Raw genomic sequence first — 27,581 nt, 5'->3', positions numbered from 1 at the left:
TTTAAATTTGTTCATTATCTTCTACCTTTAAAATTTTGAAAATACTAATAGTACTAAAATACTATTTTAAAGTCCAAGTCTGTTAATTCCATCATCTGTCATTTGTGAGTCTTTTGTCTAATTGGCTGAATTTTCTCTTGGTTATTTGTCACATCTTCCAGCTTCTTCTCATGACCAGTAATTTTTGATTGGATGCTAAAATTGTGGACCTTATACATTTGAGTTTTTGGATTTTGTTGTCTTCAAAGAATGTTAAGATTTTGTATTGGTGGACAGCCATTACCTGTCATAATCCTGACTCTTTGAAGGATTACTTAAGCTTCGTTAGGACAGGTCTAGACTAGTCTTCACTTTAGGGCTAGTTTAGCTTGATTACTAAGGTGGTGTGACCCTTCTTGTGTCTCTTCTGAATGCCTTGAGTGTTCAATTAGGTTTCTACAGTTTGGCCGGTTGGAACTCAAACATTTCTCAGCTCTGCATAAGCTCTGGGAACTGTTCAGTTTACAGCTTCCTGGTAATTATTCCCTCCCTAGTATCTGTTTTTTGCCTGGCCTTGTGGGATTTCACCTTATATATGTACAGCTTAGCATTCAGCTAAAGATTCATAGCAGTCTTCCTCTGGAAAGCTTCCTCCACCACTGTACTTGGCCTGCAAATTGTAGCTTCCTCTGTTCTTTGAACCCTGACATCTATCTCTTCAACTAAGCAAGACCACCATGTTTTACTTTGGTTACTCCTCCCTGAAAGGCAGTCTAAAAAGTGCCTCCAGGCAGAGGAAAGCAAGGACTAGTGTAAAGTTTACCTTATTTATGTCCCTTCCCTGAGGGATTACATTCCTGGTCTCCCTGTTGTCCAATGTCTGAAAACAGCTAAACTTATATTTAAACTTGCATATTTTATCCAGGTTTCTAGTTGTTCACAATAGAAGGAAAAGTCCCATACTTGAATGGCTTCATGACCAGAAGCCATTCCATTATATTTTAGGCAGTAAAAATAAAGGTTAAGTGCAAAGCTAGAATAGAAAAATGTAAAGGACAAGCATCTCAAAATATTTTTTCTTAATAATCCTAAAAAGTTGGTATGAGCTAGATAATAACATTTATAATTATAAACATAAATCCCAACGTATCCCACACTTACTGATACTGGCTCAAGCACAATGTTAGCTGCTAGAGATACGAAGTTGGATGAGACAAGGTCTCTTCTCCCCAAAAACCTTCTAGGCTATGAAAGATATACACAGATTTTTGTAAAAACTATAGTGAATTTTATCAATGTCATGCTTCACTCTCTTGAGGCTCTTTTTAGCAGCAGGTCCTTCTTTATATGAAAGGCACAAAATATATAGTATCAAGAAGAGAAGTTTCAGAAGGAATCTACGCTTTGCAGTTGTACACCAGTATGACTGAAACCCAGAGAGCCCTCCTTCAAGGTACAATCTTTCTTTTCCAATTTTTCATTGCTAGGAAGGGCAAAGGCTAGGGGAGTGGGTTTAGGGGATAAAACGGGATGGAGAAGAGTGAAGAAAGGTGGTAGGAAGTGGAGAGGGTGACAGTGAGAGTAGGATTTGAGAGCTGGCTAGATAACTCCCTTCACCCCATCTCTGCTGACAATGTGTTAAAAAAATCAATCAAGAAAAATACTAATTTCTCTTATGTCAACCAACAGTACAATGACATTTGTGTGCTATGAGGTAAAATGAGTATGGCATAATCAGAAATGGCGTGAGCCTGGAAGTATCAATTAACTGGTAAAGACTGTGGAAAATATGGAGGTTAGAGAACATTTTGAAATTTAAAAGGGAGAAGCTTAAAAAATCAAAACAAAACAAAAACACTGGAAGTCTAAGGGGAAAATGAACATAGTTCAAAGAAGGATAAATGGAAAAATAAGTAAAAATTAGTATGTCATCGAAATATTAAAATGAATCAGATGAGTTAAAAAAAAAATAGCTAAGTGGCCTAGTCTGAGAGTAGATAGCACTTTAAAACAGAAGGAAAGGATTTTGGTACTGCCTTGGAAAAAAATGGTGAGTCAATGGTTCAGGATAGAGAAATTTAAAATGCTCTGTTGATTATGTTCTCTTTGAGGAAGCTGATCTTGGAATCACAGGCCTTACTAGATTGGAAATACATTATACAGTTGAAAATGCATGTTCTAAAACAGAATACTATAGTGGGAAAAAATAATGGACCATTCTTCAATAAAAATATTTTGAACAATTAATCAGTTAATTAGAGAATGGAGAAGAATTTTAATAAAGCAAAAAGAGGAATATCTTTTTGTTTGGGAAAACAAAGAATTAAAATTTCAAGTTCAAGCTTAATTATACTATTAACTCAATTTTTTACACCAAAATTTAGTTATAATATACCAGAAGAAAGCGTTCAAATTCAAAGAACTTCTTCCTAATTATTTAGAAAACAGGACACAGGAGGTAAGTAAACAATGGAGACAGAAAATCTAGGATTGTCATTAGCTATATGACCTTAGGCAAATGCTAGAGAAGTTCTTCCTCTTTGTTTCTTCCTCTATAAAACCTCTTCCAAAACAATGTTGTGATGATTAGGTAAGATAACATATTTGAAAGTGTTCTGTAATATAAACTATTTAAATACCTTGCTGATTCTGGATCCAAAATCAGGGCTTCTATTGCGTGAGATATCAGTAAACAGCTCTGCTGCTGTCTGCATTATGTTAAGGTTATACATTATACATGATAATAGAGAAATGTACTATAGACTTTATATTATTTGAATATTAAATAAGGCAAGATGAAAATCATATTCTTAGTGAAGGTAACCACATGTTATTGACTCAAATAGTCTGTGGCTCTATTTTTTTCTTTTTAAGGGATATATGTTGTCTGTGATAGTTCCAGGAAGAGTACTTCAGAGGTTAATGTTGGAAGGAGGAACCAAGCAACAGGCTCTGTGATTCAATCACAGAAACTTTTTTATCTATCTTGGATATAGGGGTTTCACTGATGAAAGTTTAAAACAACCACCACACTAAGGGTCTGTAGAGTGATTACCCTGGAGGTTCCTAGGCTGGGGCTCAAGGGATCTGTTAACTCTCCTGAAATGGTATGCAAATTTTGGGGGATATGTGCATATATGCATTTTTTTAGGGGAGAGGGTCCATAGCATTCATCAGGTTTTCAATCACTAAACCAAAATGCCAGGAATTACTGATTTATAGGTCTTGCAACTTAAAAGCAATTTATCTCTTTCCTCCTTTCAAAAAGGATCTGAAGCTGCTAATAAGAAAATACGGAGAACTTAAAGGGGGCTTAGGGAACATAAGTGATGACTGAAACGACTGAATATATCATTAATAAAGGTGATGGGAACTAGGGTTGTTAGCTGTGAATAAAAGATAGGTGAAGCAAGACAGAAAATGGTTCTCTGGTGGAAAAATATTTTGTGTTGTCCATTGTAGCTCAAGCGAGCACAAAGTATTCAACACTGCTTGGACCTGGGTTTTGGATGCTCTTCCCAGAGGTAGAAAAAGACCACCACTGAGTCACCACTTTTTAAAAAGCCTGGTTGAAGTAAAAAAGTTAAATTATACTGCTCATACTAGGTTTCAAAAGAGAAATTATTATTTATGGTAAATCTGTAGGCTTATCTAATGTATATGAATATTTTAGTTAAGCATATCTGAAATATTTATTCTACATTTAAAAGAATACTTCCAAAGAATAAGAAATATCGGGCAAGTTTAGGATACAGTTCTACATTCCTCAAAGTTGCGGAATCAGCATCAAAAGATGCCTGATAAAGATCCCCATATCGGGAAGCAAGGCTTCGGAATTCTTCCATGGACAGTTTCATCTATAAAGAAGGAAAAATATAAATTATGCTAAATAAACAAATATGCTTTTGTGTCGTATAAACAACACAAAAGTCAAAACATAAGAAAACAATCCTCAAACAAAAAAAAATGAAAAAATATTTCAACTCTTTTTCATTTTCAATTCATTCATTTTTATAAACCCTATTAAAGAAAATTAACAAAGATGGCAAATGAAACTACAAATGTGTACAAGATTATAATTTACACATAATGTACAGAAACAAAAAACACTGCATTTTTAGCTTCTTCAAAGTTTCACTAAAATAAATAATATAGTTATAAACATCTCAAAGTTTCTTTAAAATGTATGTCCTTTTTCTTTATATAAATATGTAGCAACTAGTGAGATATCATCAATCACTCTGTCATTTTAATAAGACTTCAGCCTGTTTTCCGCAAGACAGATGAGTTTAGAAGTATTTGATGTTGCCTCTGAGTCAAACCGCTGATTTTTTTTTTTTTTTTTTTTTTTTTTTTGCTGTACGCGGGCCTCTCACTGCTGTGGCCTCTCCCGTTGCGGAGCACAGGCTCCGGACACACAGGCTCCGCGGCCATGGCTCGCGGGCCCAGCCGCTCCGCGGCATGTGGGATCCTCCGGGATCGGGGCACGAACCCGTGTCCCCTGCATCGGCAGGCGGACTCTCAACCACTGCGCCACCAGGGAAGCCCAAACCGCTGATTTTTAAGTTTCAGAATTTTTCATCTCACAACTAACCTCAAAAACCTCTAAAGTGTAAATAAAAACTGCACTGAAAATAAAGTTAAGACATACCTGATTGGAGATGCGACCGCACCGCTGGAGGTCATTCCCTAAGGTCATGGCAATTGTTGTGGCAATTGCAGGTGGCGGGCTTGTCTTGAGGCTACTACAAGTACAGATAAGTTGAGAGAAGGCTTGGAGAAGGTCAATCCTGAGCTTTACAAATTCACACTGAAAACTTAAAGGATTCAGTGGTGTACTGGCAGCCTGGGGAATAAAAACAAGCTATATTTAATACAAGGTAAGCAAAAAAGGAAGATGCTGAAGGACAAAGTATCTGTCAGAGTCTGCAAAAGAGCAGCAGTTCTAATGATGATGGATAAACACCTACATTATTAGGGGAGGATGTAATATTAGAAAGAAAAACTTATTGTCATTAGCATCAACTCTGAAAAACTATGTTCCATCAACACTCAGGTTCCTTACTTCCTACATTTGCAAAGACCCCACAAGACATGGGTTAACTAGACCGTCATTTGTAAGATATCATATGAGGGATGCTTCACAGACATTACTATTCCCCCCAGATTCCCTTACCACCTTCCTACCTTCCTAACCTGAAATTCGCATGCTGGAATCATTAAACAGAATTTTTAAAAGTTAGGGGGGGAGAAAAGAAAGGTGAGGGCAGGAGAAATATACTGTTAGACCGTCACTGTTAAAAAAGCACGGTGCTGGCAGAGGTGAGGCAAGAGCCAGCCAGACCACGTGGGGCCTTCAGACCAGAGGCAAGGTTCCGGATTATATATATATATATATATATATATTTTTTTTTGCAGTACATGGGCCTCTCACTGCTGTGGCCTCTCCCGTTGCGGAGCACAGGCTACTGACGCGCAGGCTCAGCGGCCATGGCTCACGGGCCTAGCCGCTCCGCGGCATGTGGTATCTTTCCAGACCAGGGCACGAACCCGTGTCCCCTGCATCGGCAGGCAGACTCTCAACCACTGTGCCACCAGGGAAGCCCCCCGGATTATATTTTAAATGCAGTAAAAAGGCAGTTTCAACAACAATAACAAGAACAAACAAACAAAAAAGCATTTTGCCTCATGGCTGCTTTCTTCCATAACTAGCCCAGATTAATTTTAAAAAGAATGTCTCATTAGACACTTGAGAATGCACAGAGAGGCCACCAAGGAATAGGTTATAACACACAAGTAAGTTTCAGTGAGAATGGAGCGGTGTCAGGGATAAGTCTTGAATAGCAAAAAGTAGCATTAGCTAGGTAAAGGGAGCAAAGAATATAAGTCAAGCCAGCGTGGGCAGAGAACTAAGACAACATTTAACTATTTATCAACTGTCCTAGTGGAGAACCTAGCATGGTGCTTTCAACAAAAGGCGTACTAAAAATATGCTAACATAACAATAAATGGAGGCGTAATGAAATTAACTTTCTTCCCTGACATGACTCGCTTAAAACATGCTGATGCCGTTCTTAGATAGTATTTCACACTATCCTTTTAGCAGGAGAGCCTGGTGTGTGACTTGAGGTTCTAGAATTAAGTTACAATATTATCCATCTGACCAAGTATTGACCTTAGTGTAGTTCTCTCTAGTTTTAAGTGTCAAATGATAGTTTCATTATTTGGTGGAATTCATATTTTACTCTAGGAAATAGTTCACCACTTCCTGTATCCTTTATAAGAACATATACTCGCTCTAGTATCCCTCTCAAATTGCTAAGTTACACCGATATAAAATTATATAAGCTAGAGGTAATAACTGTAATCAATATATTGCATTCTGTGGTTTTCAAACTTTTGGGATGTTTTGTTCTAATCATGAAACAGCACAGATTAGGGATATTAAAGAGACTATTTCAATTGTTTTTAATTTCTTGGAGATTTGATTTGCTCTTATAGGAAGACAAATTCCTCCTTCCTCTGCCCCTTAAGCTGCTACTTGCTATTTTTTATTTACTGCTTGTCAATAGCTTTAGAAGGGTCAGGGATACAAGTGGGTATATATGATATATATACAGTTATATACAGTGTAGACCATCTTACCAGACAAAAAAGAATTTGCAATATTGTCCTAACATGCATTACAAAACTGAAAGCAAAGCAAGATGTAGTTATAATGAAAAAGATTTACTGCTACTCTGAATTTATTTCTGACTAACAAGAAATATTTGATGATATAAGATGGTAACTTTGAAAGTGACTGTGCATCTTAAATCATGTTATACTGAAGGAAAACAATGTTAGATATAGTATGCATGTTCAAAAAGAACACAGAAAAGATAAACTTGTGATAAAGGTCAATCAAAGACTTTAAAAAGGTAATATCGTCCATGAGAGACAGAAAACATATAAAAATAAAATTTAGACTATAGTGCTATGAACAATGCCAATGAGAAATAAAAGGGATATTATTTACTCTTCTTTACATGGGGGCTAAAGCTTAAAACAGAAGTGGGTTCTAAGGTCAGCAGGTAAAGCAAAAATTGTATATAGTCAAAATTATCCCTGAAAATTCCTCAGGAAGGAACTACTTCCAGTAAATTTAACATAGGTGAAGGACCAGCAAACTCAGAGCCCCGGGGGTACAAGCTAATTGAGAAGAACTGTCCCCACTATTTAAACTGCTATTTTGTGTCCCCATTATTTAAATAGCTATTTTCCCTCATTCTTGTTCTTTCTTTCTTGATTTTTTTAAAAGTCTAAACATACAGAGGTAAATCTGTGTTAAACACACATATAATGCTACTTCACTGAATTTCTAACTTGTGGTACATATTCTATTTTCTATATGGAGCAGCTAAAAAAAACCAATGTGGCTGAAAGGAAAGCTACTTAATAAACTCAATTAAAAATACTTATATATATTGTGGTAAAGAACATGTGACAACCAAGAGTGAACCACAGTGCAAACAATGGACTTTAAGTCCCTAGTAACCACCACCCTACTTTCTGTTTTTATGAATCTGACCACTTTCATTTAAGTGGAATCATATAATATTTGTCTTCTTGTAACTGGATTATTTCACTTAATACAAGCTCAGTTTTTGAAAGAATAAGCCAAGATTAAAGCAATAGTAGACTAAATTGTTTAAAACCAGATCTCCTGCTAAGAACAAATGGAAAACTGAGTAAAATATTATGAACATCTATCTAAAAGCACTGAAGAGCTACTAAGGCAACAAGGAGCCACAATCATGGAGAGATGGGCAATCCAAGAAGATAAGACTGACATCTGGTGATATTTGCTAATTTGAAAGCTGCTCCTAGGAGTCTGAGAAGCTGAGCAGAGCTTTCAGCAGTCTCATAAGACTAAGAGGGCTGTGGAAAACACTTCAGGCTTTTGGCTGTAACTTCAAAGGGCTATACCCTAGGAGTGAGGAGAACCAAAAATATACTGGCTCTTCCAAGGACTGAAGCTTAGCTCTGAATCAGTTCAATCCTTGGCTGGATTAGGGTAACCTGCCCTTAGCCTAACTGTCTGCCAAAAGCAAGGATGACATAATCATTGTAATTTTTCACACACACTGTCCAAAACTAACTAAAAGAATAACTGAGTATACAACAAAGACAAAATTCCTCAAACCAAAAGGGGGAAAAAAGGTCAAAGACACAAACCACAACAGATCCAGATAACAGACTATCATATGTGAATTTCAAGATAACTACAATCAATATGTTAAAGAACTTAAATGACAAGATAGAGAGTCCTGGAGAAGAACTACAGAATATAAAATAACCAAATGGAGGGGCTTCCCTGGTGGTGCAGTGGTTGAGGGTACGCCTGCCGGTGCAGGGGACGCGGGTTCGTGCCCTGGTCCGGGAGGATCCCACATGCCATGGAGCGGCTGGGCCCGTGGGCCATGGCCGCTGGGCCTGAGTGTCCAGAGCCTGTGCTCTGCGGCGGAAGAGGCCACAGCAGTGAGAGGCCCGCGTACCGCAAAAAAAAAAACCAAATGGAAATTCTGGAACTGGAAAAACACAATAAATGAAATTAAGAACTTAATGAATGAGTTTGACATGCTGATTAGACACAAGGTAACTGAGAATTATGGAAATGGAAGATAGGTCAGAAGAAAATATTTAGAGTTAAGTGTGGAGAGATAAAAAGGTGGAAAATGAAGAAGAGAACATAAAAGATATATGAGTCATGGTAAAAAGAATTAACATGGGTGCACTATGTCCCAAATGAGGAAGAAAGGGACAGAAGCACTGGCTGAAGAGATAAAGGCCAAATGTTCCATAACTGATCAAAGTCATCAAGCCTTATATCCCAGAAGTATTATGAACCCCAAAAGGCATTTATACTGATAGTAGTATAAACTGGAAACCACCATAGGCAACTTTTTGGTAGTATTTATTAGAGCCGAACTTAGTATATCCTATAACACAGCACTACCATCCAGAAGATATGCACACCTATATCAAAAGATGTGCATAAGAAAGTTCATAGTCAAATTATTCTAAATAGCCCCAACCTGGAAATAACTCAAATGTTTCTCAAAAATAAAATGGATAAACAGATTGTTATAACAGTTATCCAAAAGAATATCGCAATGAAATGAAAATGAACAAACTACTGCAATATGCAACAAAAAGCATGAATATATCACACGAATATAAAGCTGAGCAAAGAAGCTAAAATCAAAAGCATAATACTGCATGATTCCTTAAATAATAATGAAAAACAAGGCAAGACTAATCTACAGTTTTAGAAATCAAAAGTGACTTCTACAGAGAAAGGTAAAGGTAGTGACTTGAAGGGAAAACATTTCTTAAAGTGATAAAAAGCCACAAATCAGAAGATAATATTTGCAACTCATATAACCTACAAAAGATTGGTATCTAGAACATCCAAAATAAAAAGGCAACCTAATGAATGGGAGAAAATATTTGAAAATCATGTATCTAGTAAGGGGTTAATATCTAAAATACATTAAAAAACTCATATAAGGGGCTTCCCTCGTGGTGCAGTGGTTGAGAGTCCACCTGCCGATGCAGGGGACATGGGTTCTTGTCCCGGTCCGGGAAGATGCCACATGCCTCTGAGCGGCTAGGCCCGTGAGCCATGGCCACTGAGCCTTCCCGTCCAGAGCCTGTGCTCTGCAACGGGAGAGGCCACAACGGTGAGAGGCCCACGTACCGCAAAAAAAAAAAAAAAAAAAAAAAAAAAAAACCTCATACAAGTCAATAATAAAACAACAACAACAAATAATCCAATTAAAAAATGAGCAGAGATCTGAATAGGAATTTTTCCAAAGACATACAGATGGCCTATAGGCTCAACATCACTAATCATCAGGGAAATGCAAATCAAAACCACAAGCACAAAATTCAACTCACACCTGTTATAATGGCTATTATCAAAAAAACAAGAAATAACAAGTGTTGGCAAGGATGTGGAAAAAAGGGAATCCTGGTGCACTGCTGGTAGAAATGTAAATTGGTGCAGCCACTATGGAAAACAGTATGGAAGTCCCTCAAAAATTAAAAACAGAACTACCATATGGTTCTGCAATTCCACTTCTGGGTATTTATCTGAAGAAAACAATAATACTAACTCAAGAAGATACCTGCACCTCCATATTCACTGCAGCACTATTTACAATAGCCAAGATATGGAAACAATCTAAATGTCCACTGATACATAAATAAAGAAAATGTGGTATATATACACAAAATGGAGTATTATTCAGCCATAAAAAAGAATAAAATCTTGCCATCTGTAACAACACAAATGGATCTAGACGGTATTATGGTAAGTGAAATAAGTCAGACAGAGAAAGACAATTACTGAATGATCTCACTTATATGTGGAATCTAAAAACAAAAACAAAACCCAAGCTCATAGATACAGAGAACAGCCAAATGGTTGCCAGAGGTGGGGGTAGGGAAGTGCATGAAATGGGTGAATGGGGTCAAAAAGTACAGTTATTAAAAAAATGAGTTATGGGGATGTAATGCACAGCATGATGACTATATTGTGAGGGAGAGACAAAGATAGCAGAGTAGAAGGACCCTGAGCTCATCTCCCACAGGCACATCAAAATTACAACTATTTACAGAGCAAATATCAATGAAAGTGACCCGAAGACTAGCAGAAAAGAACTTCTACAGCTAGAGATGTAAAGAAGGAACCACAGAGAGATGGGTAGGAGGGGTGGAAATATGGTATAGTCAAGATCCATATCCCAGGTTGGTGACCAACAAATGGGAGGCTAATTACAAACTGCAAAGGTTCTCCTCAAAAAGCAAGGGCTTTGAGTCCCAGCCGGGACTGGGCTTCCCAGCTGGGAGCCCCTAGAAGCTTGGCTTTGAAGGCCAGCAGGGTTTATTTTGGGGGGGAGTCAGAGGGCTGTGGGAAATAGAGACTCCACTCTTAAAAGGCACACACAAAAGAAATCATAGAAGGAAAAGATCAGAGCAGAAATAAATGAAATAGAGACTAAAAAAACAATGGAAAAGATCAATGAAACTAATGGCTGGTTCTCTGAAAATATAAACAAAATTGACAAACCTTTCACCAGACTCATCAAGAGAAAAAAGAAAGGCCCAAATCAATAAAATAAGAAATGAAAAAGAAGTTACAACCCACACCACAGAAATATAAAGGATCATACGAGATTCCTATGAACAATTATACAACAATAAAAGGGACAACCTAGAAGAAATTGACAAATTCCTAGAAATGTACAATTGCCCAAGACTGAATCAGGAAGAAATAGAAAATAAGAACAGACCTATTACCAGTAATGCAACTGAATAAGTAATTTAAAAAACTGCCAACAAACAAAAGTCCAGCACCAGATAACTTCACAGGTGAATTTTACCAAACATTTTGAAAAGAATTAACACCTATCCTTCTCAAATTATTCCAAACGGCAGAGGAAGGAATGCTTCTGAACTCATTCTATGAGGCTGGCACCACCTGATACCAGAACCAGACAAAGATACCACAAAAAAAGAAAATTACAGGCCAATACCACTGATGAACACAGATGCAAAAATCCTCAATAAAATATTAGCAAACTGAATCCAACAATACATTAAGAGGATCATACACCATGATCAGGTGAGGTTTATGCCAGGGACACAAGAATGGTTCAAAAATCAATGTTATACACCATATTAACAAACTGAAGAATAAAAACCATATGATCATCTCAACAGATCCAGAAAAGGCTTTTTGACATAACTCAACATCCATTTATGATAAAAACTCTCCACAAAGTGGGTACAGAGGGAATATACCTAAGCATAATAAAAGTCATATATGACAAGCCCACAGCTTGTTCTCCACTCAATGGTGGAAAGCTGAAAGCATTTCCTCTAAGATGAGGAACAAGACAAGGATGCCCACTCTCACCACTTTTATCCAATATAGTATTAGAAGTCCTAGCCACAGCAATCAGGCAAGAAAAAGAAATAAAAGGAATCCAAATTGGAGAGGAAGAAGTAAAAATGTCCCTGTTTGCAGATGATACAATATTATATATAGAAAATCCTAAAGACACTACCAAAAAACTACAGGAACTCATCAATGAATTCAATAAAGTTGCAGAATACAAGATTAATACACAGAAATCTGTTCTGTTGCTATACACTAGAAAACAAACTATCAGAAAAAGAAATTAAGAAAACAATACCATTTATAATCACATCAAGAAGAATTTAAAATACCTGGGAATAAATCTAAGGAGGGAAAAGACCTGTACTCAGAAAACTGTAAGACATTAATAAAGGAAACTGAAGATGACACCAAAAACTGCAAAGATATGCTATGCTCATAGCTTGGAAGAATTAATATTGTTAAAATGCCTATACTACCCAAGGCAATCTACAAATTCAATGCAATCCCTATCAAAATATCAAATGGCAGTTTTCACAGAACTAGAACACATAATTCTAAAATTCATATGGAAACCTTACAGGACCCCAAATAGCCAAAACAATCTTGAGGAAGAACAAAGGTGGACGTAACACACTCCCTGATTTAAAACTCTACTACAAAACTACAGTAATCAAAACAGTATGGTTTTGGCACAAAAACAGACACATAGATGAACAGAATAGAGAGCCTTGAAATAAACCCACATGTATATGGTCAATTAATCTACAACAAAGGGGGCAATAATACACAATGAGGAAAAGACAGCATCTTCAATAAATAGTGTTAGAAAAACTGGACTGCTACATGCAAAAGAATCAAATTGGACTCCTTTTCCACATTACATACAAAAATAAACTCGAAATGGGTTAAAGACTTAAATGTAAGACCTGAAACCATAAAATGTCTAGAAGAAAACATAGGAAGTACACTCTTTGACAGAATACTGTCTTATTGAGCTAAGTATCCTCTGTCTTACCTAGCAATATTTTTTTGGCTATGCCTCCTCAGGCAAGGGAAACAAAAGCAAAAATAAACAAATGGGACTATATCAAACTAAAAAAGCTTTTGCACAGCAAAGGAAACTATCAACAAAACAAAAAGGCTGCCTACTGAATGGGATATTTGGAAACAATATACCTAACAAGGGGTTAATATACAAAATTTACAGAGAACTCAAACAACTCAACATTAAAAAAAAGCAAAAAATCCAATTAAAAATGGGCAGAGGACCTAAACAGACATTTTTCCAAGGAAGACATACAGACAGTCAAAAGGCACGTGAAAAGATGCTTATCCAGGGAAATGCAAATCAAAACCACAATGAGATATCACCTCACACCTGTCAGAATGGCTACCATCAAAAAGACCACGAGTAACAAGTGTTGGAGAGGATGTGGAGAAAAGGGAAACTTGTGCACTTCTGGTGGGAATATAAATTGGTGCAGCCACTATGGAAAACAGTATGAAAGTTCCTCAAAAAATTAAAAACAGAACTACCACAGGATCCAACAATTCCACTTCTGGGTTTTTACCCAAAGAAAATAAAAACACTAATTAAAAAAGACATGCATCCCTATGTTCACTGCAGTATTATTTACAACAGCCAAGATACAGAAGGCACCTAAGTCCCCATCAAGAGACAAATGGATAAAGGAGATGTGGCGCATATACATATATATATATACACACACAATGGAATATTAGCCATAAAAAAGAATGAAATCTTGCCATTTGTGACAACACTGATGGACCTAGAGGATATTAGGCTAAGTGAAATAAGTCAGACAGATGAAGACAAATAATGTATGATTTAACTTATATGTGGAATCTAAAAAACAAAACAAATGAACAAACATAACTAAACAGAAAGAGAGTCACAGATAGAAGAGGTGGTTGCCAGAGGGGAAGAGGGTGGGGAGAGGAAACTGCTAAGGGAGATTAAGAGGTACAAATTATCAGTTACAAAATAAATAAGCCACAGGTATGTAATGTACCATATGGGGAATATAGCCAATAATTATGTAACATCTTTGTATGGTGACAGACGACAACTAGACTTAACATAGTATCATTTTGAAATATACACAAATACTGAATCAGTATGCTGTGCATTAGGAACTGAATTTCATAGGTCATTAAATGTAAATAAACAAATGAACAAACAAATTCATAGAAGAATAGATCAAATTTGTGGCTACCAGAGGTGGAAGGCTGGGTGGGGGTTGGGAGGGAGAACTGAATGAAGGTAGTCAAACGGTACAGAATTCCAGTTATAAGTAAGTCCTAAGGATATAACAATATAAGGATATAAATACAACACAATAAAGATAACTAACACTGCTGTATGATATATATGAAAGTTGTTAAGAGAGCAAAATCCTGAGTTCTCACCACAAGAAAAAAAGTTGTTTTTTCTATCTCTTTAATGTTGTATTTATATGAGATGATGGATGTTCACTAACCCCATTATGGTAATCATTTCATGACATATGTACACATTATGTTGTACACCTTAAATTTATACAGTGCTGTATGTCAATTATATCTCAGTAAAACTGGAAGAAAAAATAAATTTTAAAAATACTATATTGAATATTTGAAAGTTGCTAAAAGAGTAGATCTTAAAAGTCCTCTTCACAAGAAAAAAAAATTTTCTAACTATGTGTGTATGTGACAGATGTTAACTGTCACCATACTTACTGTAGGGATTTCACAATATATACAAATATCGAGTCATGTTGCACATCTGAAACTAATACGTTATATATCAATCATACCTCAAATATATAGATATATAAAGTTTAATTGTATTAGTAATTTGGGAAACTCCAATCATAACTTCCAGAACATACCAAGTGAGGGGGAAAATGTAGAGTAACAGGAACTCTTATACACTACTGGAAGGATTGTAAATTTGTAAAACCACTATGGAAAAACTCCTGGTATTAGCTAGTCAATTGAAGATGTATATACCTTATGCAATTCCACTCCAAGGTAGTATTTTAGATCAGTATCTCTTAATAAGGGTAGGAGTATCCTCAGCATTTCTGGAGATTAAGCATCTCCAGCCACTGACCATTAGGCCAACAGCAGTCCCTCCAACCCCTCTATCACCGGGACAAACAGAAACATCCTCACACATTTCTAAATTGGAGCAGGGGGCAAATACATAGTTCTGACTGAGTACTGCCTTAGAGAAGGGTTTTCAATCTCAGTATACTAGTGACATTTTGGACCAAATAATTCTTTGTTGAGGGGAGTTGTCCTGTGCATTGCTGGATGTTCAGCAGCATCTTTGGTCTTTACCCACTAAATGCCACTAACACCTTGGCGAGTTGTGATAACCATAAATGTCTCCAGACATTGCCAAATGGAGCTAGAATCATCCCCAGTTGAGAATCAGTATCCCAGAGAAACCTTTACATAGGTGCATCAAAATATGTCCAAGAATGTTCACAGCAGTAATGTTTTAATAACAAAAAACTGGAAAAATCAAAATTTCCATCAACATTAGAACGGGAAAATAAATGGACGTATAATCATATAATACATGGGTACACAGCAGTGAAACTGACCTAAAGCTTTATGCAACAAGATGGATGAATCTTAGGAATATAATTTAGATAACCAAAGCAAGTCAAAGAAAAATACATGATTCCTTTTTATATAAAATTCAAAAACAAGCAACATAAAACAATACCTTAAGAGTTAAAGAAAAGCATCTTAAAGTTGTAAAGAAAGGTAAGGGAATGGTACATACAAGGTTCAGGATGGGGACTTCCCTGGTGGTGCAATGGTTAGTGGTTAAGAGTCCGCCTGCCAATGCAGGGCACACGGGTTCAAGCCCTGGTCCGGGAAGATCCCACATGTTGCAGAGCAACTAAGCCTGTGCACCACAACTACTGAGCCCGCGTGCCACAACTACTGAGCCCACGTGCCTAGAGTCTGTGCTCCACAACAAGAGAAGCCACGGCAATGAGAAGGCCGCACACCGCAATGGAGACCAACACAGCCAAAAATAAATAAATAAACAAACAAACTTATAAAAAAGAAGATTCAGGATGGTGGTTCCCTTTGTGAGGCAGGAACTGGTATACAAACATGGAGGGGCACACATGAATTTTAAAGGAAATGGTAATGTCCCATTTCCTAAACTGAGTGTTAGGTATACTTGGATATTTGATATTTTTATATACCTCACATAATATATATGTAGATATCATACTTATTCAATATTTAATAAAATAAAAAATAAATCTAAAACCCACCATTGTAGGCAGATTGTTAAAATCGTTCCTCTAACTCATGCCGCCACTTCCACCCCCACCCCAGTCTCCACACCTTGTATAATCTCCCTTAAAGTGTGGGTAGAACCTGTAACTTGCTTCTGTCTAATGGAATATGACAAAGGTAATAGATTTTGAGGATGTAATTTAGGTCCCTAATGAGCTGACTTTATATTAATCAAAAGGGAGATTATTCTGGGTAGATCTCGCCTCATCAGGTGAGTCCATTAAAAGAGGGTCTTGAAGGTAAGAGATTCTCCTGTGGGCCCTGAAGCTTCCACAAGTCTTACAGCTATGAGGAAATAAATCCTGCCAAAAACTACACGAATTTAGAAGAGGACCCTGAGCCCAGGCCTCAGACAAGACTGGCCCTGGCTGACACCTTGATTGCAACTTTGTGACAACATGAGCAGAGGACCCAGTTAAGTCATGCCTGGACTTCTGACTCATAGAAACTGTAAAATAATAAATGGGTGTTGTTTTAAGCCACTAAATTTGTGGTAATTTGTTACACAGCATGGAAAACTAATACAAACACTTCTTACAATTTTTATTTCTAAGAAGCAAGATAACTATCATTAATCACTGCACTGGGAAATTAGGTACCCAACATCACCATAGCGGCCCCACAAGCACAGAATTTTTAACTTCTCTTTAGTTTGGTTGAAGAAGGTAAAAAGTATAATCCTCATAGCTGACAACCTCAAATTGGAACATTCATGTGTCAGAGAGTAAAAGGGCAATGCTCAAATCATCTTCGTTAAAAAGACAGAAAGCTACCGTCAAATCCATACTTGTCAAATGAACAGATTTTCTAAAAACCTTAAAACAAAACAAAACCCTGATAGTATAGTACAATCAGAAATGTGAGAAGTTCCAAATGATTGTATGGATCATACTGCCTTCCCCTTCAGACTATTCTCAAGTGGAGAATCATTTCCTGATTTCTTTTTATCCTCAAAGCAGTGTCTGGCACATAGCAAGTGCTTACAGTGTTGAATAAAGGAACTCCATTTCAAAAGATGATTTGAAGCCCAATAACCTGCCCTTGCCCGTGTTAATGGCAAAACAGAGACTAAGACAAGGGCCTTCTGTCAAATGGGTACTTTCTTCCTACATCAGAATTCAGTCCTTAATTACTGCCAAGCCTCGTTAAACACACATACCACACAAATCATTAAAAGACTATTAAATATTCAATGGGAGTTTTCATAATATTAATTCTATCTGCCTCACTGTTTTGTGAGCCTGTTTCACAGTTCTTACCATTTACTGTACTGCATGATTAACAGTTTTCTGTTCCACATCAACTAGAAAATGAAATTACCCTAATGACTGGAGGCCATAACTGTACTTTTTCATTTCCTGAGGTATTTATTAGCCTGATATAGGCAACAACAATCTTTTCCTAGGATAATCAAGAGGAGAGAATCACAGCAGTCAATGCTACCCCTTAAAATGGAGGGCAGCCATTCCTATATTCCTGTTTTAAAACGGCAGTTAATCAATAAATCATTCTTCAAAAGGTATGTACCCACAGTAATCTGAATAGTCTGTCTTTTGTGACATCTGTTTATTCTTTGTTCTACTTTGAAACATTTCTCTTTGCATGGCCCACCATTAAAAATATTTTAGATTATGTGATAAATATAAAACAGGTAGCAAAAGTTTTATGGCCCTATCTAAATATATACAATTTTTAAAGTTATGTGACAATACTTTAAACATGTTTAGTGCTGATTACATAAACTCTTTACTCTTAAGGGGAAAAAGTCCTTGCATTAATACAGAAAATGCCCATTTTAGGGAACAGAGTCTTAGGAATATAACTAGTTTCAAGGAAATGTTAAGGATCTGCTCTCTCTGCCACACCCTTTCTTTCTTGGCAAAAAAAAAAAAAAAAAAAAAAGGCAATAGCTGGCTGACTGTTAATTTGGAATAGGAGGATATCACAGTGGGATAAAAGGTGAGACAATAACATCCCTCATAATTTCTTCTTTATTTACAAAGCAAGAAACTCTAGTTTCTTAGTGAGTAGTTGCCAGGTATGAGATGAGGTGGAGGGTTTATGTTTGACGGTAGCAGTGACCCAGGCTGGGGTCTTACTAACAGGAGTCTGGAAAGGGAGGATCCTATCTCCACTTTATCCTTCCTGCATGGATTCAGCAATCCTCTTCACATGTGTACCTGATACTTGATAAAAACAAAATGATAAACGTTCACCAATCTAGGAATGTTAAAAAGTGGGGGAGGGGATAATGATCTACTTCCATGTCCTATTTATTACTTTAATACTGCCAAATACATATATGACAGCAGGTTTTTCAAGGTTAAAAGAGGATAAGCCCAAAAAGAAACGGGAGACCATTGTCACACAAGTCATCATCACCAAAGGAGAATTAAGAGGACTTACCGTTAAGGAAGCAATCCCTTTGTGGTAGAATTTTAAAGACTCAGCAATGCAAGAAAGTGCTGAACTATAATTCTCCTCTTGCAACCCAGTGAGACACTGTTCTGCATGTGAGAACTCTTTCAAACTATTCAGCCAGAAGTAGAAATGTTCTGAGGCAACCTGAGTCAGCAAACTCTGATAAAGCTCTCTGGCCATGTCGTGATTACCCTAAGAAAAACAAAAGGGGGGGGGAGGATAATGAGGTTCTTACACTTGAATTAGTTGAAGTAGCAGCTAAAAGAGAAACCCAAACCTTGGATAAGTTTTAACAATCACTCCTCACATTATAACTCTGTGAGACTCGGTCTAAGTATTTCTTCAGAGAAAACATGCTGAGCTGCTTTTATGTAACATAATGACTGAAGTTCTTTACCAAAACAGTTCCAAAGAGAAAATGAATGGAAGTAACTATAACCCATGTCTAGAATTTTAGATCAAAATATAGAAAGTATAAATACTTATTGTATGTCATTTTGTATGAGCTATTTAGTGGGGTGGGGAGAACTCCAGTTAAGTTCCATCAAGCGATTACCAAGAGGAGCACTGCGCCCTCTGGAAATGACTGAGGGAAGCGTAGTTGTGGGAGGATGTGAATGTCTTTTAATGCCTGGGGGCGAGGGATGCTCACTGTCTTGCAGTGCTTGGATGCTTGGGACAGTTGGGTTTAATAAAGAAATATCCTGTCAATAGTGCTTCTTCTCCCATTTGAGAAACACTGTAAAATGTGAACATGTGCTTCAATCACCTAGAATAATGCTTCTCAAATTTTGTTCTCTGGACTTATCCCCAAAGAATTTCTATACTATCCAAACTCTGTATTTCCTCTCAAACAAAATTAATAAAAATCGTTAGGATTTCCATATGGTTGAGAGGGAACAGAATACTGAAACTTTCCCATTTCCACATAAGAATGATAAAGTTGGGGGCCTCCCTGGTGGCGCAGTGGTTGAGAGTCCGCCTGCCGATGCAGGGGATACGGGTTCGTGCCCCGGTCTGGGAGGATCCCATATGCCGCGGAGCGGCTGGGCCCGTGAGCCATGGCCGCTGGGCCTGCGCGTCCGGAGCCTGTGCTCCGCAACGGGAGGGGCCACGGCAGTGAGAGGCCCGCATACCGCAAAAAAAAAAAAAAAAAAAAAAAAAAAAAGAAAAAAAAAGAATGATAAAGTTGGAGAGGGAAAGGGAAGAACGACATGGTGTACTGAAAGGGGAGAATATCAACGTGGGTCGGAGGGAGCACAGGACAAAATGAAAGTGCTGCTAACAACCTACAGCCAGAAAGAGCTCATATTTTTGGAATTCCCACGGAACTTCCCCATAACAACATATATACCATTCTCTGTGTATATGTTAAAAATTAGGTCCTTTCCTTCATCATCTTTTAATCCCATGACTAAAAAGTACTTCTACCTTCATCTTTAGTTTTGACTAGGAGTAACAATCACACAACCTAAGGTTCGTAATCTGCCATTTTCACCAACCCAGTTCACACAGAAGGATAATACGTACCATTCGGGATGCCTGTCTGGCAATTCGGTATACAGTCCATCCATTGGAGACGCTTTCAAGCTGCTGCTTAATTACTGCCTTTACTTCAGCAGACAGTGCTTTCTGACTGGCTACAAAAATCACAGTGGCCAAGCTCACCTAACATCAAGCAAGAAGTAAGAAAGTCAAGAAAATCATTAACTCTATGCAATGTCAAAGATAACTTTACCCAAAAGGGTGAAAAACTAATTAGAGCCTATCAAAAAAGAACAAAATTTGTCTTCCTTTGACATTTATAAAATTTCCACTTTATTCCTTTGCTCAGAGCATTGCGTATAATAGCAAATAATTAGAAACAATGCCCATAAATATGGATAAACTATGATATAATCACACAATGAAATACTATAGAGCAGTGAAGTGGATAAACTAGAAATACACTTATCAGTATAGACGATTCACACAAAACAGGCAAAAATAGGCAAAATGCAAAAGATTACATGCAGTATGAGAACACAAAGTTAAAAATATGCCAAAAATATTGCATATCACTTAGGATATATACTAAGGTAGTAAATACATAACAACATGCATGGGAATGACAAGAACCAAATTCGGGAGAGTGGTTACCTATCCTGATAGGAAGGAAGACGACACTATCAGAGAGATACACAGCGGGGTACAAGTCAAGTGTACTAGTAACACTTTTTTCTTAACCTAGGTGATGGATGCAAAAGCTTTCATCATATTATTCCTTATGTGTTTTTGAATATTATGTTTCATAATTTAAAGCTGCTTTAAAGTAGTACTAAGAAAAAAGCAATAAAAAACATTAATTGAAAATGCTGCTTCAATGAAAACTAAACTTGGCTAACTGCTTTTCAGTATTCCAAAGCTGATACATACAAGGATCCATACATACTGTGATAACTGCCTGATTCCCATGACCACTGCCACTTAGTCATCTGGGTAACCATTCCTGATAGCAAATGATGAAATGGGGGCAATCTTTTACACAATGCCCCCTGCAGGATTAAACATAAAATGGGCTTGAGTAAGTAATTTCACTAAGTTTTTTTCCCAAGCCATAAAGTCAGATGACCACAAACAATATGGAGTGGCTACTTTAAAGCTTACATATAAGTTATGCATACTTAGAATGTAGTCTACTCTCAGCCCAGGAGAACTTTCAACTAAACATTATTGTACAGCTTCCACACCTTCTGTTTTTTTCTAAGCATGTACCTTTCCCAGCCCCAGGACTGTACTGAAACCTAAACTGGATCCTAAACAGCTAAAGAGGTCCTGGATTGGCAAAGAGGAATTGGGTTAATTTATGGTCATTGATATCACTAGGTTTTTAACTTACATTTTTGGAAGTACAATACACGGTTTGGTTCATTATTTATTTGCTTTGTATAAAAAAGGAAAAATCTTCATTTTCATTTTGTCCTTTGTAATAAAACAAAAATATCAGATTGAAGGCTTTGGCTACACTAAACTGATTTGACAGGGCTTAGGAAGAAAGCAGTTTTACACATGAACTAAATAGGGTTTTGTATACCAAAAGAGGAAATGGTAAAAAGCTCCAGGTCCCAACCCTATTTTGACTTCAGCATGCTCTTGGTCTTAGCTAATTACTTTAACCTGTGGAATTCTGAAAGTAATTCCCACTAGACCAGATCCTATTCGTCCACAGCAGGTTCAAAAAGTGGCTCCTTACCAGAAGTTCTTGTTGCTTGTCTGTGGCTGATCGTCCAATCACCTTGTAGAGCTCCATGAGGTCACCGAGCATTCCATCGCCCAGCACAGGCAGCTGCATGGCAATGGCGGCCAGGCAGTGGCACATCAGGATCTGGGAAGCGTCCTGAGCACTGTGCAACTGAGTCAACAAGGTCTCAACTACAGACTGGCTGAGATGGGGCCTACCCTTGGCCAACTTCACCATACAATTCAGAGCGATCTGCATATTGAATAGAAAACGGACCAGTTACATTCTGAAGGTTCATATGAAGTGAAGCTTTAAAGAAAGTAACTCTCTACAAGTTACTAGGAAAAATCAAAGAAAAGGGTTTTTTGTAGGCATGACATTTTTCTTCATAAGAAACACATGACATTGAATCCCATATTAAGATCTGCAAGTGTGCTATGTTTAAAACTAAAATAATAAGACAGGATGGTACATTAAACACTCATTTTAATCTAAGACTATTCAGTCTAAGACTTGAGATGAACATCATAAGGAATAATGCTGAAAAGGCCAAATAAATGCCAAACTGAAATGTCATATTACTGCACTTTCATTACTTTTCAAGAACTGCTTCAAAAGTGTGGTTTGTAAACTTACCCATAACGGCATCTCCTAGGATGCTAATTAAAATATAGATTCTTGGGCCCTTTCCATCCCAAACTTAAAGAATTAACCTTTTTTTTTTTCTGGTGTTTGGGTTACTGAAAGTTTGCAGTTTAAAAAAGGTGCCCTAGGTGACTTCAGCACACTGAAGTGGGGAGGAGGCTTCTAATTTTCTCTTATTTCTCAACAGAAATCTAAATATCAGTTGGTCTCAGAGCTTCTATTCAGGCCAGTTAATCACATCCCTAATATCCCAGCCATCAAAACTAGAAACCCAGAAGTCCTCTAACTAACATAGCCAACAGGTTGCTAAACCTAGTCATTTCTACTTTTGTCAAGTCTCTAATACCCATCTATTTAGCTCCCTTTCATTCTCTCTACTACAACATAAATGTCTCCCTAATTCCAATCTCTTGAAAAGATGGGCCCATTAATCCATCCTTCAAGCTACAACCATGTAGCTTTCAGTGTGTTAGGAAGAATAATCATGTCTTTAGGGTCTGACAGACCCAGAGTTTAAGGTCAGCTTGCCCTTGACTGACTAAGTGTGTGTGAACAAGTTATTTTATCTCTCTGAGGCTTAATTTCCTCATGACTATAAGAGGAATACAAATTTCACTAGTTAGGGTTATTGTAAATAGTGAAAGATGTATATACAAGCCTTCAACAAAGTTTGGTATATAACAGACATATTTAAATAACAATAATAGCTACAACAAAAGTTAGAGCATGGCCACTACTTCAAAATTTTAAGATCTCATTACCTACAGAATCAAGCCAAAGTTCCTCAGCCTGACATTTGATATCCCCTATGATCGAGCAACAGACTACTTTCTAATCTCCCTTTACATCAACCAGCCACAGTGGGCTACTTATCATTCTTCCAACATAACAGGTACATTTCTGCTTTCCTGTCTTTCATAACAGTGGTCCTTCAGGTTCAAATGATCCTTCCTCAATACTGAAATTCTACCCTGTCTTTCAAGGCTTATTCATATGACATCTACTTGTTCAAGTCTTCCCTAATATCCTTAGTTGAAATTAATCACTCCCCACTCTGTCCTCTCAATTAGAATTGCACTTTTGTTTAGACTACCAGAGAACTTGCGACATTCTGCTTGGTATTACACCCCCTTATATAAATATCAGTATCCTCTTATGGAGAGCTCCTCTAACAAAGGAACTTTTCTTGACCATCCATGTATGTCCCACTGTTCTGAGTCCAGTGTTTTATTGACACCTATGATTGGTGGGAAAGGTTTGGGGTTGCTTTCTTTCTTTCTTTTTAAACTTTTAAAATAAATGTATTGTGGTTCCAAAGGGATTCTGTGGACTTGCCAATCACATGTTGCCTACTTCCTTCACCACCCCTTGATTATCAGCTTTTATTTAATGGTACTAGTATCTTTACTGTACATCATTATGACCACATCATACCTTTTCTTAACATGCTAAAATAAGTCATGACTTCCCTCAAGCCATACCTTAGACAAGTTATAGTTCTTACATTCTCCAATGTCTACTTAATGGCCTTTTACTTCTATTAATTCTACTTTTCTTAATTATTTTGTACCACCAAAAATTATATTTTATGTTTCAATCCAATAATAGTCTCATTAAAAAATTTTTTAACTATCTCTAAGATGATTCTATAATTAAGTGAAAGTGAAAAGCCCTTAAAAGTAGGGCTTCTATATGCTAGAAATTAATACACACTTACGCATTTATGAGTTTGACTGCAGTAATTTCATCAGTTCTTTGTGAACTTATCAGTGTTACCTTAGATTATAAACTTCCAAAAGTGCAGGAGCTCTATTTAACTCTACATTATCTAGGACCATCATATGTATCTATTACAATTTAATAAATACTTTCAACTGATGGCAAAATAGGCCAAAGCTCAAATTTTTACCTCGCCTATATTTTGGAATAACAACAGTCAAAATGCTAGTTTTGAAAGTGAAGATCAAGGGCCAATATTTGTTTAAGCCAGGAGCTGACAAACTCTTGCACTTGGGCCAAATCCTGCCTGTTTTTGTAAATAAAATTTTACTGGAACACAGCCACACCATCACCCTTCCTTTTTTTTTAAAAAAAACAAAAAACAAAAAAAAAACCACATTGTCCATGGCTACTTTTTTTCTACAATAGTAGAACTGAGCAGTTGTGACAAAGAGTGCACTGTCTGCAAAACTTAAAATATTTACTATCTGAACCTTTACAAAGAGATTGCCAATCCACACTTTAGGCAATGAAGACAGGCATTATATTAAAATAACTGATGTTTTCACCTTTAAAGTGGCTTGAGCACCTGGGCTATCATCTTCACTACAAAGTACCAGAAGGGATTCCAGGCCAAAGACAGCATCTTGTTCCAGTGCCAAAAGGTCTATAGGAAAAACACTAATTTTTTTTAGCGGTCAAGTAGAGAAGATTAAATGCACACACACACACACACACACACACACACACACTTAGAAGAAGAAAACATTAAGGAGTCTATAGGAAATACTTCAATGCATAAAGCTAACCTTCCTGAAAAAGTACATGTGGCATTACTTCTAAAATGCAAAGGCTATCTTTAGACTTATATATTTCCACTATTTTATTGAAGATTATAAAAATATATACATTGTATCAAGCCGAAAAGCTTCTGCACAGGGAAGAAAACCATTAACAAAATGAAAAGGCAAGCTGCTGAATGGGAGAAAATATTTGCAAATCATATATCTGATAAGAGGTTGTTAATATTTAAAATATATTAAGAACTCATACAACTCAACAGCACAATAACTCAATCTGACTAAAAAATGGGCAGAGAATCTGAATAGACTTCTTTCCAAAGATGACATACAGATAGGCAACAGGTACAGGAAAAGATGCTCAACATCACTAATTATTAGGGAAATGCAAATCAAAATTACAATGAGGGATCACCTCACACCTTTTAAAATAAAAAAGATAGGAAATAACAAGTGTTGGCAAGGATGTAAAGAAAAGAAAACCCTTGTGCACTGTTGGTGGGAATATAAATTGGTGCAGCCGCAACAGAAAACAGTATGAAGGTTCCTCAAAAAATTAAAAATAGAACTATTATATGATCCAGCAATTCCACTTTTGAGTATGCATCTGAAGAAGACAAAAACATTAACTCAAAAAGATATGTGTACTCCCATGTTTACTGCAGCATTATTTATACTAGCCAAGATATAGAAACAACCTAAATGTCCACTGATGTATGAATAAAGAAAATGTGGTATGTATGTATGTATGTGTGTGTGTGTATGTATATATATATATATATATATATATATATATATATATATATATATATATATATACATACACACACACACACACACACACACACGATGGAATATTATTTAGCCACTTTTTATAAAAGAAGGAAATCCTGTCATTTGTGACCATGGATGGACCTTGAGGGCATTGTGCTAAGTGAAATGAATTAGACACGGAAAACCAAATACTGCATGATCTCACTTAAATGTGGAATCTAGAACAAACAAACAAACACCAAGCTCACAGATACAGAGAACAGACTGGTGGTTGCCAGAGGTGGGGGGTAGGAGGTTGGGGGTGGGCAAAATGGGTGAAGGGGGTGGAAAGGTACAAACTTCCAGTTATAAAATGAGTAAGTTATGGGAATGTAATGTAAACCATGGTGACTATAGTCAATAATACTGTACTGCATATTTGAAAGTTGTCAGGAGAGTAGATCCTAAAAGTTCTCATCACAAGAAAAAAAACTTTACAATGACAATGTATGGTGATGAATGTTAACTATATTTATTGTGGTGATCATTTCACAATATATACAAATATTGAATCATTAGGTTGTACACCTGAAACTAATATTTTTTTTAAATACACACACATACATTAAACCAAGATCTAAAGCCACAAAGGTATAAATAAAGCCTAACTGAAACAGTGTCACCAGCTTAGCTAAGGAAAAAACTAGCAAACCATGTAGCATGTGTCAGTCTTCCAAACAAGACATAAATTATGCAGGTCCATTTTCACCTAGGATGCAACTTTCTCACGCAAGCGGAACTACTTTTAGGAAATAATCAAGATCCCACTTAATCTTATAAATGTTTTAAGTCAGGTCATAAAGAAATGAACCCTTTAGATGTCTCATGTAATAGCAGTACTATACCATCTTTTCACTACCTTTGGGCTAAAATTTCTCTAAAGTTTCTAGAAAGTTCTGAATAAATTACTTAACCACATTTAGGTTAATGTATGTCAGCTTTGGGACTTCCCTGGTGACACAGTGGTTAAGAATCCGCCTGCCAATGCAGGGACACAGGTTTGAGCCCTGGTCCGAGAAGACCCCACATGCCACGGAACAACTAAGCCTGTGTGCCACAACTACTGAGCCTGTGCTCAGAGCCCATGAGCCACAACTACTGAGCTCGCATGCCACAACTACTGAAGCCTGCATGCCTAGAGCCCGTGCTCCACAACAAGAGAAGCCACTGCAATGAAAAGCTCGAGCACCACAACGACGAGTAGCCCCCACTCACCGCAACTACAGAAGGCCTGCACACAGCAATGAAGACCCAACCCAGCCAAAAATAAATGAATGAATGAATGAATAAATAAATATGTCAGCTTTGAGGACATACAGCAATTTGCTGTGTTAAATGGTCGAAAATACTTATTACTATGGAAAAATAAAACAAGATTAGTTATTCAAATCAGAATCAACATACAACTTAAAGAAATGTCTCCTGAGTTAGTGTAGGGGCTTGGCAAACAATGTCTAGTGAAGGTCAGATTGCTAGGAAAACAAAGGCACTAGTAACAAGCAATGCTGAAGCTGGTGGGGATAAGAGGGACTGCTGATCCTTAACAAAGATCAAAATAAGCACTGAAACAGATGAAACATCCAAAATGCACTTCCTATTTCTGAACACCAGCATGAACTTCTTTAAGTGTTTAGGTCAAAAGACGTTAGGAATACAATAAAATATATGCATTATTTTTTATGCACATCCTTCTTGATTGTGC

The 27,581-nt window shown here is 37.0% G+C and overlaps 1 protein-coding gene across 2 annotated transcripts in view; it reads right to left on the bottom strand.

Moving 5' to 3' along the window:
* Positions 1-27,581, bottom strand: part of INTS7 (integrator complex subunit 7) — a 96,736-nt gene that overhangs the window by 26,259 nt on the left and 42,896 nt on the right. For both annotated transcript variants that reach the window (XM_082612722.1, XM_082612723.1), the window contains 7 exons: positions 24,836-24,933; positions 21,915-22,154; positions 20,213-20,350; positions 18,668-18,874; positions 4,631-4,825; positions 3,733-3,836; positions 2,619-2,687 (listed from right to left, as the gene is read on the bottom strand). In XM_082612722.1, coding sequence (XP_082468848.1) covers positions 2,619-2,687; positions 3,733-3,836; positions 4,631-4,825; positions 18,668-18,874; positions 20,213-20,350; positions 21,915-22,154; positions 24,836-24,933 — 1,051 coding nt within the window. The remainder of the gene's footprint in view (positions 1-2,618; positions 2,688-3,732; positions 3,837-4,630; positions 4,826-18,667; positions 18,875-20,212; positions 20,351-21,914; positions 22,155-24,835; positions 24,934-27,581) is intronic.

This window comes from Mesoplodon mirus (genome assembly GCF_964341445.2).
Source record: "Mesoplodon mirus genome assembly, chromosome: 3".
Classification (NCBI taxonomy): domain Eukaryota; kingdom Metazoa; phylum Chordata; class Mammalia; order Artiodactyla; family Ziphiidae; genus Mesoplodon; species Mesoplodon mirus.
The sequence above is the reverse complement of the archived record's forward strand: the minus strand, read 5'-3'. Positions and strand labels throughout refer to the sequence as shown.